General features: G+C 48.9%; 1 protein-coding gene across 2 annotated transcripts in view; it reads right to left on the bottom strand.

Annotated features, from left to right (window-relative positions):
- Positions 1-15,081, bottom strand: part of DNAH17 (dynein axonemal heavy chain 17) — a 14,992,541-nt gene that overhangs the window by 11,753,668 nt on the left and 3,223,792 nt on the right. For both annotated transcript variants that reach the window (XM_085617470.1, XM_085617471.1), the window contains one exon: positions 6,829-6,932. In XM_085617470.1, coding sequence (XP_085473596.1) covers positions 6,829-6,932 — 104 coding nt within the window. The remainder of the gene's footprint in view (positions 1-6,828; positions 6,933-15,081) is intronic.

The following is a 15,081-nucleotide window of genomic DNA, read 5'->3' as shown; positions in this document are numbered from 1 at the left end:
CTGCTCAGGACATCTGCTCTTGTGTTGTTGACTCCTGGAACATGCTGGACCTGAAGTGAGATGTTGTGAAGCAGTAACCACCTCCAAATCTCTTGCGCTTGTTTCGGAGGGAGTTTTGACTTTGTACCCCCTTGTTTTAATAGGTAAAACATTGATGTTGTGCTGTCTGTTTTGACAAGTACTGTAGAATCGTGAATTCTGGGGAGAAATGCTTGTAATCCCAAGAAAACAGCTTTTAGCTCTAGCAGGTTGATGTGAAGCTGAGCTTCGCGGTCTGACCTGTGACCCTGTATTTCGAGGTCTTGGAGATGTGCTTCCCAACCTTGTAGCGATGCATCTGTCATCATAACATAGCTGTGATGCTGAGGTTCAAAAAGTAGACCTTCTGTCAAATGTTTTCTGATTTTCCACCATGACAGGGCCTTTTGGATCTGAGGAGTGATAAAGATCCGATCTTCGAAGGACCCTTGAGATTGAATCCAGTGTTTGTCTAGGAGCTCTTGAAGAGGCCTCATGTGTAGTCTGCAATTGGGAAGTAAGGGGATACAAGAAGACATCCCCAATAAGGATTTGTAGATTCTCACAGAAACGCACTTTTTTGTTTGTAGATGCGATGCCAGGTTTATGATTTTCTGAGTACGCTCTTCTGAAGGATAAGCTTTTGCTTCCTTTGTGCGAAGCATGGCTCCCAGAAATTGAAGGGACTGAGATGGCATGAGGTGCGACTTTTCTAGATTGATCCTCAGACCCAGACGACTGAAGAGATCCATGCAACATTGCAGAGAGCGCTGGGTTTCCTGGAACGAAGTACCCTTTATGAGCCAATCGTCCAGATATGGGAACATTTGGTGACCTTGAAGTCTCAGGTGTGCTGCTACTGGCGCCATACATTTCGTAAAGACCCTTGGCGCCGACTTCAGGCCGAATGGCAAGACTTTGAACTGGTAGTGGCGCCCCGCCACCATGAAACGTAGAAACTTTCTGTGATGTATATGAATTGGGATGTGAAAATAAGCATCTAAAAGGTCCAGGGATGCCATGTAATCTCCCTTGCAGAGAAGTTGGAGTATTTCTTGCAGGTATAACATACGAAAAGATATCCTTTTGATGAATTTGTTCAAACCTCTCAGGTCCATTACCTGCCTCCATTTCGATGTGTCTTTTTTCTTTATTGAAAAGAAATGCGAATAAAAGCCTTTCCCTCGTTGAAGACGGGGAACCTCTTCTATTGCTTCTTTTTGTAAAAGGGATATAATTTCCACCTTGAGGGCTGATAGGTGTTTTTGCTTCCTATGAATAGGAGGATGATTTGGAGGCTTCTGTATGAATTCCAGGTTATGGCCTTGTTGTATCACGGCCAGTACCCATCTGTCTGTTGTTATCGACAGCCATTCCTGATAAAATTTAGAAAGGTAATGATCCTTGAGGTCTGAGCATGTGGCGGGCGCTTTGACAGAGTCACTGTCGTCTATTAGATTGTTGCGGTTTACCTCTCGCAGAAGACTTCCCTTTGGACTGCTGCCGATACGGGATGTTAGAGGATCGAAATTGTTGGTTACTTGAAAACTGACGATACCCCTTGTTAGACCTGTCAGCCCTAGGGTGGTCTACCCTGTTTTTTTTGCCCTTTTGGCCTCATTTTTTCCGCCATCTTTTTGTTGGCCCTAGGTCTCTAGGCGCCTTACCACTGCTAAACAGTGCTGAGGTGCGGGTGCTCTCCCCTAACAACATGGCTGCCACAGGCCCCTGCTACTGCGGAGTCGCCATTGCATACCCATACTAGTAGTCAGGAGCAGTCTGGGACATTGGGATAAAGTATCTTTTTCCATCCCGCCTTTTTGCCCCATAGACTATTATGTGGAAGCTCCTGGAACCTTCCAGCCCTGGGAGGGATTATGCTTTGCCGCCTTTGCAGGAGGGTCACCTGACCTGGGGGTATAAGAGGAAAGGAGGGAAACCTGACTAGTCAGTTGGGGCACCACTGGACCTGGGGAAACCTCTGCCGGAGCGTAGGCGGTTGGGCCTAGGGGAGACACCTACACTACTGGGACTGACTGAGTCTAGGCCCTGCTGTACCCAAGTTAGATGAGGGACTCCGCCTGCCTACTGATCTTGCCCAGCGAGGGGAGAGCCCAGAGGATCAACTCCAGTGTGCTGCAGGGACCACCCTGCCTCTAGTGCCAGCCAACTCCAACCACCCCCGCTGCAACTACCTTGTACAACCACTACCTGTCAACCTCTGCCGGCGCCAACTCTAGGAAGCGCTGGAAGCCCTTCAAGGTAAGCGCTGTGCCACGCAAGCGCTGCATCTCCAGGATCTACCCCCTTCCTCTTCTGCCGGCGCTGTGCTCACTAAGCGCTATCTTTGAGGAGCCGGTCGCATGTTACTTGCACCGGGGCGACCTGAGCGCCTGGCTGGAGGGATCTGTGCCTCTCCCTATTGCGAGGCTAATTGGTGCCGACCTGAAGACATTTTTCTGTGCCCTGACCGCGCTGATCCCCCCCCTGGAACCCACCGATACCGGCGGCGCCCCCTTCCGAGCTGAGGAGCGCGAACCGCCCAAGATCATCGCCACCAGAGTACCTGTCACTGGCGCTGTACTCCGGAAGCGCTGTCTGGCCACGGTCACCGCCGCGGCTCAGGAGTGAGGAGGGGAGCTGTGCGGGCTTCCCCCGAGCCGTTGGGGAGGCCGCGCTGACCCTGCATCGCTGAGAGGCCGGGACCGCGCCAGGCCTGGGACCGCGCCTGGGGCCTTGACTCGCGGCTGACGGCGGTTGCGCCTTTCTAGCAGGCGCGCATCCATTGGCTCCTGTGACCGCGCCCCCGGGACAGCCACGCTCCCATTGGCCCCCGCGCCCGGCCCCCAAGTAGCCGCGACCTCATTGATTCCCAGGCCGGAAGGAAAACCGGATGCAGGGAACCGGGGAGACGGCGGGGAGCGAACGACAGGGGCTTGCCTCTTTTCCCCCCGCGCCAGGTGCCATCTTCCCCCCGGAGAGGGAGGCGAGGCCCGCCGCCACCACAGGGAGGCGAGGCCCACGAACATGCCGGGGAGGCGGACTGACTTCGAGTGGCAGCCCCAGGACCGCCCAAGACGGTGGGAGAGGTAGGCCAAGCGGTAGGGGGCAGTATCTCACCTTCCTCCTGATCGGGCCTGGCGTGGTGTGCTCCTGACTGGGCCCTGGGGCCTGAATTGCGTACCGAGCGGCCCTTCTATTGGGGGAATGCCTGTATGACACCTAGGTTTAGGAAAGGGTGCTGTTGTTGGATATCCCCACTGAGAGGGTTGCTCTTCAGGAAGGTGTGCCTCGACACTGCTGCCCCTGCTAACTGCCTACCTGCACTAACTTCCTAATTGATTGGGCTACCCTGAATGAACTTGAGCCTGTGTCAACCTGTAACCCATTACCTGCCATGACCCCTGTTTCTGGAAGGGTCTGTGCTACTGTCTTCGTCCGGCTGCAGTTTCAGGCCCTGGTGCACTTAAGTGAATTGATGCCCGTTTGAACCCATTGACTTATTTGTTGCCCTGCCAGTCCCTGATTCTTGTGGCTTGATGAATTGTTTGATCTTCTGAAATGCACTGATTTAGTTCCTGTGATGACTTGACTGTTGCCCTGCAGCTATCTGGTAACTTTACTTAAATGAATTCAAGGTTATTGCAATCGTAACTGTTTATTCCTGAAATTAATTGATCTTCCCCACTGAGCAGATAAAGGTACTTGTGTTTTTACTAAACTACTTGTGTGGTGTCCTTCATTGTGTGCGCATGGCTGGATCCGCGTGAGTAAGTGCTGCACCAGTGCTTCACACATTGCCTTTGGGTGCCTTCCTACCTTGCGCCAAGCTACCGTGTCGGAATTGGTGACCCCAGTTCTAACACCCCTGCTGACTGTATGGCTGGTATCTGCTAGACTGGTACGAGGATATTTCATTATATTGTCCGCTAGTTCCTCTCTTCCGAAAGGACTGGAACCTGCCCTGCTGAAGAGGTCCCAACGCTCGGCTAATGTCTGTGTCAGCTTTGATACTTTGGAGAGCATCATCAACATGTTTTCCAAAGAGATTTTCTCCGTCGAACGGCATGTCAACTATTTTTGCTTGGCCTTCCGGTCTAAAAGAAGTGGCTTTAAGCCATCCTTGCCTTCGGAGGGCCACTGCACCCGCCATTTGCCTGAATGCTACAGAAGACATATCCATTTCAATATCTATGGATTCAGATGCCGCCCTAGCCCCATCTTATTAAATGGCAGCCGCTTCTTCCTTCTTATCCTCCGGTAGATGGGCCAACAAAGGTGCTATATCTGACCACATCTGCCTTTTATACCTACTGATGAGAGCTAAAGCATTTGCAGCTTTAATGGAAGCTGCTGCCATTACAGCAAAGCGCTTCCCCGCACCATCCAGTCGTCTTCCTTCCTTATCAGGAGAGGCTGCAGAAGTGGAAACTGGGTTTTTCGATTGTCTTTTAGCGGTTTGCATCACTACAGACTGGCCGCGGATGTCCAATTAAGCAAGCTGGAGATGATTCTGGGGCTCGATATTTCTCTATTCTGGGTACCGAGGCAGCAACCGAGGACGGATTCTTCCTTATTTTCAATCCCTCGTCCCAAATGTGATCAATAATAGGAATCGATCTGATGGATTTTCTTGATTACTCTTTAAAATCGTAGAGAAAATACTCAGCTTCTTATACTGGAAGTGGGAGTTCAAATCTCTTTGAGGCTTTTTCCATAAGGTCATGGAATCCGCAAATATCCTGTGGAGGAGAGTTTGCTGGTGATGGTGATGGAGACGGCGTAGTAGGTAGAATGTACTGATCCCATTCTATCCCAACTGGATTTTCCTGAAGGAGTTCCCCTTCTTCTGGTTGCTCTGCATCACTCTCCGCTAAATCATCCCTGATTGTAATAAATGGAGGAGATTGAAAGTTTTGCGCTGAAAAAAGGGGAGAAGGTTGAGTTACTTGAACTCGAGTAGGACCAGCTGAAGACTTCGAGGCTGGGGCGTTAGCTTCAGGAAAACGTCGGTAATAGTCGTTGATCATGAGACGTAAGTCAGTCACTAGAGAGATTGGCATTGAGACAGATTCTTCTCTCACATCAGGCTGTGCTTCTTCCTCATCCTCATAATCATATGATTGCTGAAAAGACTCATATCTTTTTGATTCATGCACTGGACGATCTTGGAATGAGAACACCTCCTGAACCTCCTGATATTGTTCATCATCCGTTTCCTGACTATTTAGGTGAAGCTGGGAAGGACTATATGCCACTCCTGATGACTCTTCATCCTCTGACTGCAATTCTAGCAGATTTGATGAAGGAAGCGGAGAAATTTTTGTCCAGCCTGTAAAATCTGAAGATTTCTTCATCTTCGACGAGCCCGTCGACGGTGGAATTGACTTCAATGATATCGTTGACTTTGCTTTTGGAGATTTAAAAGATGGAGTTATCGTCGACGAGGAAATACATATTATCGTCGACGAGGTGATCGTCGACGAGGTCATCGTCGATGGAGTCGTCGTCGCTGTCGATGGAGTCGTCAACGAGGTCGCTGCCGGTCATCCCGTCGACGAACCTTTTTTCGACAACAATGTTTTAGTCGTCAACGTCGATGCTGCTATCATTGTCGAGATTGTAGTCGTTGACGGAGTCGTTGTCGACAGAGCTGTCGACGTTTTCATAGAAATCAGTGCTGGCGACGCCCCAATCTTCGTAGACGGAGCTGAAGACACCTCTCTTAACTCTGAGGATTTTTTCAGAAGAGTGTGAGGAAGAGCACACGAAGAAGCCTCTTTGTCTTCGGTTTTCTGCTTTTTAAGTTCCACTTTTTCCTCAGAAGCAGAAGATTTCCTCTTTTTAGAAGACTGAATATTAACCTCCTCTTCAGAGTCAGATTCTGAAGTGACCTTCTTTTTTTGAAGCCACAGCAGTAAACGTGACTCCCTGTCTCTCAGAGTTTTTGCAGAAAAGGTTCTGCAGTGTTTGCAGTCTTTAGGCACATGTTTAGGATGAAGACAGTACAAGCAGTCCTTGTGGGGATCTTCAGAATACAGTCTAGGTTTCCCACAGGATCTGCAGGGCCTGAAGAGCCTCTTTTTAGAGCTATCAGCCATAATAGGTAAAAGATGTAAAACACTACCTTAAATCCAGAAGAAAGAACTTTCAGTTGAAAAGGTCAAAAGTTCACTCAGGAACAAAACTGAGCAAGGCTCAGGGAGACTCCTTCTCACACGAAGGCGGTTGGAAAATTGAGGTATGATGGCTCTGCTGGGGAGTGTGATGTCAGGGCTAGCAGCTGATTGGCTGAGTTTTGGACCAAATAATGATGAGGTTTGGTTACCAAATAATGTGATTCCCTATGGGATTTTTCTATGCAGTTTTTCTATCACTGCTATGGTCATTCTGTTACCGTGAGACTCCCACCATGACGACGAGGACAATACAAGCATGTGAATCTATGAAAGATTCAATACTGGAGAAGTTGACCGTACATTAATAGTGCAGATGAGGGAAAGAATAAATGGTGCAAAAGCCCCAAAATTAAAGAAGTGTGTGGTAAACCCAATAGGACAGTTGCAGCAGATAAAAAGACAAAAGGACAGCAACATGTTACAGGCATGAGAAACAGTGACAGGAGGAGTAAAGAAGGGGAGGTGCATAGAGTGGTAGGGCAGAGGAGGTAAGAAGTAGGGAAGAGGTAGTGTACAACAATGTGGAAGAGGAAAAGTCTAGAACTATGTATGGTGAAGCAATTCAGCTGAAACATGTATGGGATTTTAATTTGTACAACATCAGAACATAGGTCAAAGGGTTACTACGCACCTGCATCATTACAGACATTGCTTCTTTGTTTGTTTTTGTTTTCTGAATTCTGGTCTCTATATCATAAAGGCTTGCTCTCTGTTGCTCAATGTACTCTGCGACACCTGATAGAAGAAAATATTTTACTTGTATGTTACAATATCAGCCTAACAATCATTTCCTCTATACATAATCTTTATTTAGATATAACACAGATATCTTTAAAAGAAATTACAAAATTACAAAATTTCACATTAAAAACCAACTGATTTAAAATGATGAAAACGGGCAGCAGATCGATAGCCAGTCTAAAGTGGAAATTTTCTAAATCCTAAACCGCCTGAGTCAATGACAGTTACATAATAGCAAGCGTTTAAAAATTAATGTAAAAAAAGCTATTCAGACATTGCTTGTTACGATGACTATACAAATACAACATACAGATTAAAACAAGTATTGACCTATTAGATTGCAAAGCATAATAGTATTTTCATTTCATTTTCCATAAAGTTTTTGTTAGCAAGGCCTATTTTACATAAAATTACGATATGCTTGCTGGATAAAAGTTGTTAACCCCAAGTTTAAATCTGTATTGTCGGGGTTCAGGGCCTCCATAATGGCTTGCCTGCATGTCCGGACACCCAGCCTCTTCCAGTCTACTTTGAGTTTGAACCTGCGTTGAGCGTTAAAAGCTGGGCAGAGACAAACTACATGTAGCAGAGTTTCGGCAGTCTTGCCGCACCCTCTACAGATTACGTTTTCCGCCGTGCGTCGCCAAGGGGGCAAATCTTGCAGGAAGCGCCAATCACCCATTCTAATTATCATAAAACTGCGTTTTAAATACAGTGAATATGTGCAGGACAGGTAAGTAGCAGGGGCTAACCGTCTGTATGAATTTACGAGGGCCCAAGCATGACTGCGTTTGGTGAATAGTGCCTTATCCATTATAAGAGAACTCATCCTCACACATTTTTTAATGGCGGTTTTAAATACTGCCCGGCTGGGGTTAAGGGCCCATAGCTCACTCACCGACAATTGAAGGATATAGTCCTTGAACAGGCAGCCAAACGTGCCTCCAGGGTTTTTCTGGGTAATTTCCATCCAGACTAAGGATTCTAATGTTCCTGAATCCGCTTGCCTCAGTTTGTGACAAAGGTTTAAGTATGTACCCATATTGGAGATATCATAATTCAGTATCCCCAGCTCTAATCTTACCTGAGCTGGCGATGTGGAGTTTGGCAGATGGAGTGCCTTTTTGTAAATTTTTGTCGTGTGTTGGTTTAAGGCGTTATTCAGCTTGCCTCTAAATATCTCTATGCCGTATGCTAGGGTCGGGCCAATTTTCGCTCTCATGACTTCTAGAAGTGGTAAGAGAGTTGGGCCAGAGATATTTTTCGAGAGCTTTGCTAATGACACCGCAAGGGTCATAGCTTTAACTGTAATCTCGTTCCGATGTTTAATAAGATTACCCCTAGAGTCCAAATGGACACCTAGGTACTTATACAAGTGTCCTACAGCAAGGCTTATGTTGTTATATGCCCATCCACCAACAATGTGCCATTTCCGACCAAATGGGACAACCTGTGTTTTCTTTAGGTTAACCTCTAGTAGGTTAATTGTCGTGTAAATGTACAATTTATCCAGAAGTCTTTGCAGCCCAACCCTAGTAAGACTAAAAAGGACCAGGTCGTCGGCGTATAGAAGATTACTTAATGTCATGCCTCCTACCTTTGGGGGGTGGCTGTTAGTGTCGTCCAGTAAGGATGACAAATCTGCTATAAACAGATTAAAAAGCATGGGGGCCAACACGCATCCCTGCTTCACGCCTCTTGATGTCGAGATTTTCCGCGAGAGGTGCGTGCCGGACCCCAACTTTACCCTGACCCAAGTGTTGGAGTGAAGTTGTATTATTGCCTCCAAAAGTTTGTCCGGGATCCCCCATTTCCTCAGTTTTTCCCATGAAGCAGCCCTCGGAACCCTATCAAACGCTGCTTTAAAGTCAACAAAGCAACAGAACACTGATCTAGATGTGGAAAGAGCTTTGTCGACTATAGTTGACAGTTCTAATAAGTTGGTCATTGTCCCAGACTTGGCAGTAAAGCCTGTTTGATTAATTGGGATCAGATTGTGGACCTTTACCCATAGCCTCAACTCCTCCAGCAGTAGACCCGCATAGTGCTTTGCCTCAATGTCCAGCAGTGCAATAAGTCTATAATTATTGGGGGATGCCCTAGAGCCGGATTTATAAATAGGTTGAATTATTGCACCCGGCCATGAGTCTGGGATTGTTGCAGTTCTCAGAGCAAAGTTGAAAAGGTTTGTCAGTGGACCTGACCAAAAGGCCACGTCAGATTTAAACAGATTCTGTGGCAGGCCATTTGGGCCTGGAGCTCCATCTGATCTGGCTTTTGACACAGCAGTAGCAACCCTTTCTTGAGACATCTGAAGGTCCTCAATGTCGATATGTGAGCACTCTGTAAGCATGCTCTGTTTATTATTAAAGTCTGTTACGTTCTTTCTTGCAAAGCTGGTTCCTGTATCGCCTAGAAATTCTGGAGATCTAAAATGGTCGGTGAGGAAGGTAGCCCAGTCTGATTCTTGGATGTTAGCAAAGCTCAATGTGCTCGAGTTGGACTGATTGATTAGGGCCCAGAATGTTCGTGAATTTCGGATCTTGCTCTCATACACTAATTTACACCAGAATTGATTATCATGTGTTCGTTTATCTTTAGTGATCTCCTGCCTGAGTGACTTTTGGGCTGCTTGATACTGTTTTAAGCATTCGCTATTCCCTGGAGCTTTTACCAGTAGACGTAGGGCTTTGTTTCTGGCGTTCTTAAGTAGCTTCGATTGTTGTGAAAGTGCAAACTGGCGCGTAGAGGATCTCCTTGGGGAATGCTGGTTTTTTGGAAAAAGATTAATCAGATGGAGGCAGAGCATCGACCATGTCGCTATCGGAGATGTTTCATGATCAATTCCACCTCTTATAAGCTCCATGCTAGCTAATAGGATCTTTGGGCTGATGTCTTCTCTCCATCTGAGGCGCTTCAGGTTTTCGGAATATATTCCCCTGCTTGTTAAGGGGGCGGATTTATGCTTCCCTGGATTTGTTTTGAAAGCTATGACCTGAGGTCGATGATCACTTTCTGTTCGCGGGAGAATACAAAAGCTAACCAGACATTGGAGCAAAGCTGAGTTACAAATGGAGTAGTCCAGATAGGATCGTTTCTTTCCATTTGTCCAAGTCCAATTAGGATGGATGTCGCCTTCCGACCTTCCATTTATAACCAGATAACCTGCGCTGTAAAAGCGCATCACGCAAAGGTGACCCAGGCCAAAATAGGCTTGATTTACCGGTTTAGATTGTAACTCTGCCTCATTCAAGGAGAATAAAAAGGGCCCTTCAGATTGGTATTAAAATCCCCAGTAACAATACAGTCTGAGTCAGAGTACTCCACGGCTAAGTCACTCATGATTTCTATTAATCGTACCAAGTGTGCTTTTTTTGTTTGTGTGTTTGGATTGATATATATATTTAAGAAGATGAGTGAACGATGTTCCCGCCATGCATTGATTTTGACACCCAACAGCCAATCTTCCTCCAGTTTTAGTTGTGTTATTGGACCTTTTAAGTTAATTGATATATAAATTGACATGCCGCCTTTTGAGTGGCCAAACCGGCTGTCCCTCAGTGCTGGTTTCCATAGATCGATATAGCCAATGACAGGGCAGCCTTGTGAAGCCCAAGTTTCCTGCAGGGCTATTACAGCATTTTAAAAATAAAAGATTGAAAATCTGAGTTTGTGATTTTCTGTCGAAGTCCGCTGATGTTCCAGGAGCAAATTAAGAATGTGGAGGCTGCTTGTGGGTTGTGCCCGTTGGTAATACAGATGCTTGAGGTCTTATATTTTCCAGGGATTTGATAGTATCATTTCCTCTATTCTTTCCCAAGCTTAGAATCTATTCTATATTTGGAAGGAAGAACAATTGTGTTCCTACAGGAGGAAATAACAAGTTACTTACCTTCGGTAACACTTTATCTGGTAGAGACTATATCTAGCTGCAGATTCCTTACCTTAGAATTATTCCCGGGTGTCAGGCTGGATCCGGAAATTTTTCTTGAGCAGTTTCCCTGCATGCTCGTAGGTGGTGTCGTTCAGTTCCGTGTGGCATCATCAGGGTCGTCTGTGCCGGAAGTGACATGCATGATGCCTATATAGGCGCCACACCAGCATGCTGACATCAGTTACATTTTACACAAGGAGGTCCTGTAGGACTGAACGGGTAAAGTGCCCACCCCTATGGACCTGAATGTCCAGGCAGTAGTGTTTAGTAAATGTGTGCAAGGAAGCCCACGTTGCTGCCTGGCAGATGTCCAGAACAGGAGTCGCTGCATGCTAACTTAGTGGTGGCTGCTTTAGCTCTGGTGGAATGAGCACCCAAACCCTTAGAGGGTCGCTTCTTAGCCAATGCCAGATCTTTATATAGAGCACAATCCATCAGGATCCATCCACCCGGAACTCTCATGTGTGGCCATGGTAGAATGACAACACTCTTTTTGGGTTCAGACATTGAAGTCGCTCCTCTTCCTTGGAGGGATGAGGCAGAGCATGAAAAGTAGGCAAAGTGGTGATGTGGCCTACATGAAATGGAGTTGAGTTTGAGTTTAAATCATTTCTAAAGCGCACGTACACTTAGCAGTTTTTTTTTTTGTTGAAACGTTTTTTATTGCTTTCCAAATCAACAATTCAACAAACATCCCACTACCTCCACCCGTCCAGGAAGTACCACACATTTATCATCAATACCAATTATCCAGGAGAAGGACCATCCTTCCCACACAGTCCCCTTCCCCCCCCCCTCCCCCACCCCATGTCAGTGTGCCCCCGTCCCCTACCCCTCTTCCGATGTGCCCCTCCTCCCTAATAAATAAGGTACGGGAGCCCAACCTCTCCCTAAGAAAACAGAGCCTTCCCTCATGTCGTGCCAAGGTGTGGGCGGCCAGGGCCTACCGCCACTCCCCTTCTACTCCCCGCTCCCCGCTACCTCCTGCCTATCAGATGTGCTCTCCCCTTCCCCAGCATCAGACATCAACCCCTGAAGTTCCACCACCAACGCTTCCCACGCCCGGGCCGTCGCTAGTTCCTTCTCATCGTCCCTCCGAAGGGCCAATTGCACCCGGAGCGTACCCTCAGCCCCCGCCCATCGCGCCAACGCCGCCCTCCACCGCAGGAAGCTAGGCCCCCCCCGGGATTTCCAGTGCATAGTCAGTTCCCTCTTGGCCATTATCAACCCCAGATCATAAAACTTGCTAGTGACCTTCGTACGGCGAGTGTGGGGAAACCAAAGCAACAAACAAGCCCCCATTTCCGGGGCAATGGAGCGGTCCGTCACCTGGTTCAAACAATCCACAACATCACCCCAGTAGTCACCCAACTGCGTACAGGACCAAAACATGTGCCGAAAGTCCGCCCCCTCTCCCCCACACCGCGGACACTGAGAGTGTACCCCCCCAAAATATCGCAAGATCTTGGCCGGCGTCAGATACGCCCTGTGTAGAGTAAAAAACTGGACTAACTGAAACCGGGCATTCCTCGTTCCCTTCCAGGCCCTCCGCACCAGCGTGGACCACGTGGACTCGGGGATCGCCTTCTCAAGGTCCGTTTCCCACTTCTCCCTCAGGGCGCCCAGAGGGTGCAAGCCCTCCATCGACAGTCGGCGATAGAGGCAAGTAATGGCCTTAGTCGTCCCCGCCGCCATCACTACATATTGGCAACCCGCGGCGGTCTGCGGCTCCGAAAGCCCCATATTCCAATGTTTCTGGAGGCTCACCACAAGGGCCGCATGAAGCAGGAAGTCCCCCCGCGGGAGCCCATAAGAGTCCTGCAAGTCCTGGAAAGGCAACAGCACTCCCTCTCTAAATAAGTCCCCTACCATCTGTACGCCCAGCTCCTCCCAAACCACTAGCCCAGACCAATCTCCCCCATGCGGGAGCGCCGTACACATCCCCAGGGGGATCTCCGGGGCATAGGGGTGGACTATGGCGGCCCTCCTATGACACCTGTTCCAGCACAACCGGAGGGTACGTTCTTCCAAGGTAAGCTGGGTCAGGTCTAACCGCTGGTGGAGGACTATAAAGGCCAGCACATGCCGCGGAATCAGCCTGCCCTGTGGGCCCTCCGGGCCTCTATACTCCCTGGCCACCGCCTGCGTAAGACATTGGAGCTGGGCCGCCAAGTAGTACCACTCAAAATCCGGGGCTGCCAGGCCCCCCTCTGCTCTCGGCCGCCGCAACGTGGTCAGCGCCACCCGCCGCCTTCCCGAGCCCCAAATGAAGCCCGTGGACAGTGCTCGTAGCCGCGCGAAAAACGACGCCGGGATCCATATAGGAAGGGTGCGAAAAAAGTAAAGAAGGCGTGGCAACGCCACCATTATCAACAGCGCCACCCTCCCGGCACACGAGAGTGGGAGCGTGCTCCAAAACCCCATGCTACCCCGCAAGTCGCGAAGGGCCCTGCCAACATTACCCTCCAACAAATCAGTCTGGGTATGATAAATGTTAACCCCCAAATATCGTAGGCAGCTGCCTTCCCACCGGATCTGTCCCAACACCCGCGGGGTCCGACCTCCCTGTGACAACGGGAACAAGCATGTCTTGCCCCAGTTGACCTTAAGCCCGGACAGACGACCAAACTCCTCCAAAAGGGCAATCGCTCCGCCCAGCGCGCTCTCCGCATCCGCCAAAAACATCAGCAGATCATCTGCATATAGGGAGATATAGTGGGCATCCCCCCGCAGGGAAACTCCAGCATAGGCGCACCCCCGGCAGGCATGAGCCGCCAGCGGTACAACGGCCAGGGCGAACAACAGGGGGGAGAGGGAGCAGCCCTGCCTCGTCCCCCTCCGTACGCGGTAGGGGACCGATATGGTAGCCCCCGTCTTCACTCGGGCCGTGGCATCGCTATAGAGCAAGGCGGTCCAGCGTACAAAGTCCTCCCCCAATCCAAACTCCCGCAGCACTCGGTATAAGTAGGGCCATTCCACACTATCACTTAGCAGTTTCATGGCGCTGAAGGTCACTGAACCTGAGAGAGCAGGGAGGGCCAGGAGGCATAGGGAGAAATTAAATTGGGAAAGCCTGTGAAAACAGGAAGGTTTTTAGTGCCTTTCGGAAAAGAGAGTATTGTGTGGAGGATCTGAGGTGACCCGCGAGGGAATTCCAAAAACTGGGGGCAAGAGTGGAAAATTTTGAGCCTCCCCATTTTTTGCGCCGAAAACGAGGAACAATCAGCAGGTGTTGGGAAGATGAACGAAGATCCCTTACGGGGACATAGGTTTTAATCTCAGACGAGATAAAAGCAGGGGCGGAGCCTGACTGAGCCTGAAAAGTGATACAGCCCATTTTAAACTGGGAGCGCTCATGAATAGGGAGCCAGTGCAGGGATTTGAGAAGCGGAGTGACGTGGTGGGATTTGGCCAAGTTATAGACTAAGCGAGCGGCCTGGTTTTGAACTAACTGTAGCCGGCGAACGTTATATGCTGGCATGCCACAAAATAGGGCGTTACCGTAGTCTAATCGAGAGATGACCATTGCTAGTACGATGAGTTTTAGAGCAGAAAAGGAGAAAAAACGAGAGACCTTACGGATAGTGCGGAGTGAAAGAAAAGAAGAGGACACGACTGAGTTCACCTGGGAATGCAGGGTGAGTTGGTCATTGAGTTTGATGCCAAGCGTTTTGACGGAGGAGGATGGGGAGGGAGGGGGACCAAAGGAGGGGGGCCAAAAAAGGGGGGACCAGGGGCTAGTGCACCCACCAGTCAAAACCAGTTCAGTTTTATCTGGGTTTAATTTGAGGTGGTTGTAATTCATCCAGTCCCGAATAAAGATCATAATAGATTGAAAGTTAGACAAGGGGTCAGGAGATTGAGATAGGGAAAATATCAGCTGGAGGTCATCAGCATAATTGAATACGGAGACCTCCATTTGCTGAAGGGCAAAGATGAGGGGGGCTATATACAGATTGAACAATAGTGGGGAAAGAGAGGAGCCCTGAGGGACCCCACAAGAAACCTGACGAGGTTCAGCCGAGAAGTCGCCTAAGCGCACTGATTGAGTACGGTCCCTTAGGAAGGAGGACAACCAAACAAGAGCCGATCCCAGCCGCCCCGACACGGGAGAGTAGGATGGAATGATCAACCGTGTCGAAGGCGGCGGGAAAGATCAAGGAGGACCAAGGCCTGAGGAAGATTGGTGTCCATACCTTCTCTGAGGTT

This window comes from Triturus cristatus, chromosome 7 (genome assembly GCF_964204655.1).
Source record: "Triturus cristatus chromosome 7, aTriCri1.1, whole genome shotgun sequence".
In the NCBI taxonomy this organism is placed as follows: Eukaryota; Metazoa; Chordata; class Amphibia; order Caudata; family Salamandridae; genus Triturus; species Triturus cristatus.
Note: the sequence above shows the minus strand (reverse complement) of the source record. Positions and strands in the feature narration are given on the sequence as shown.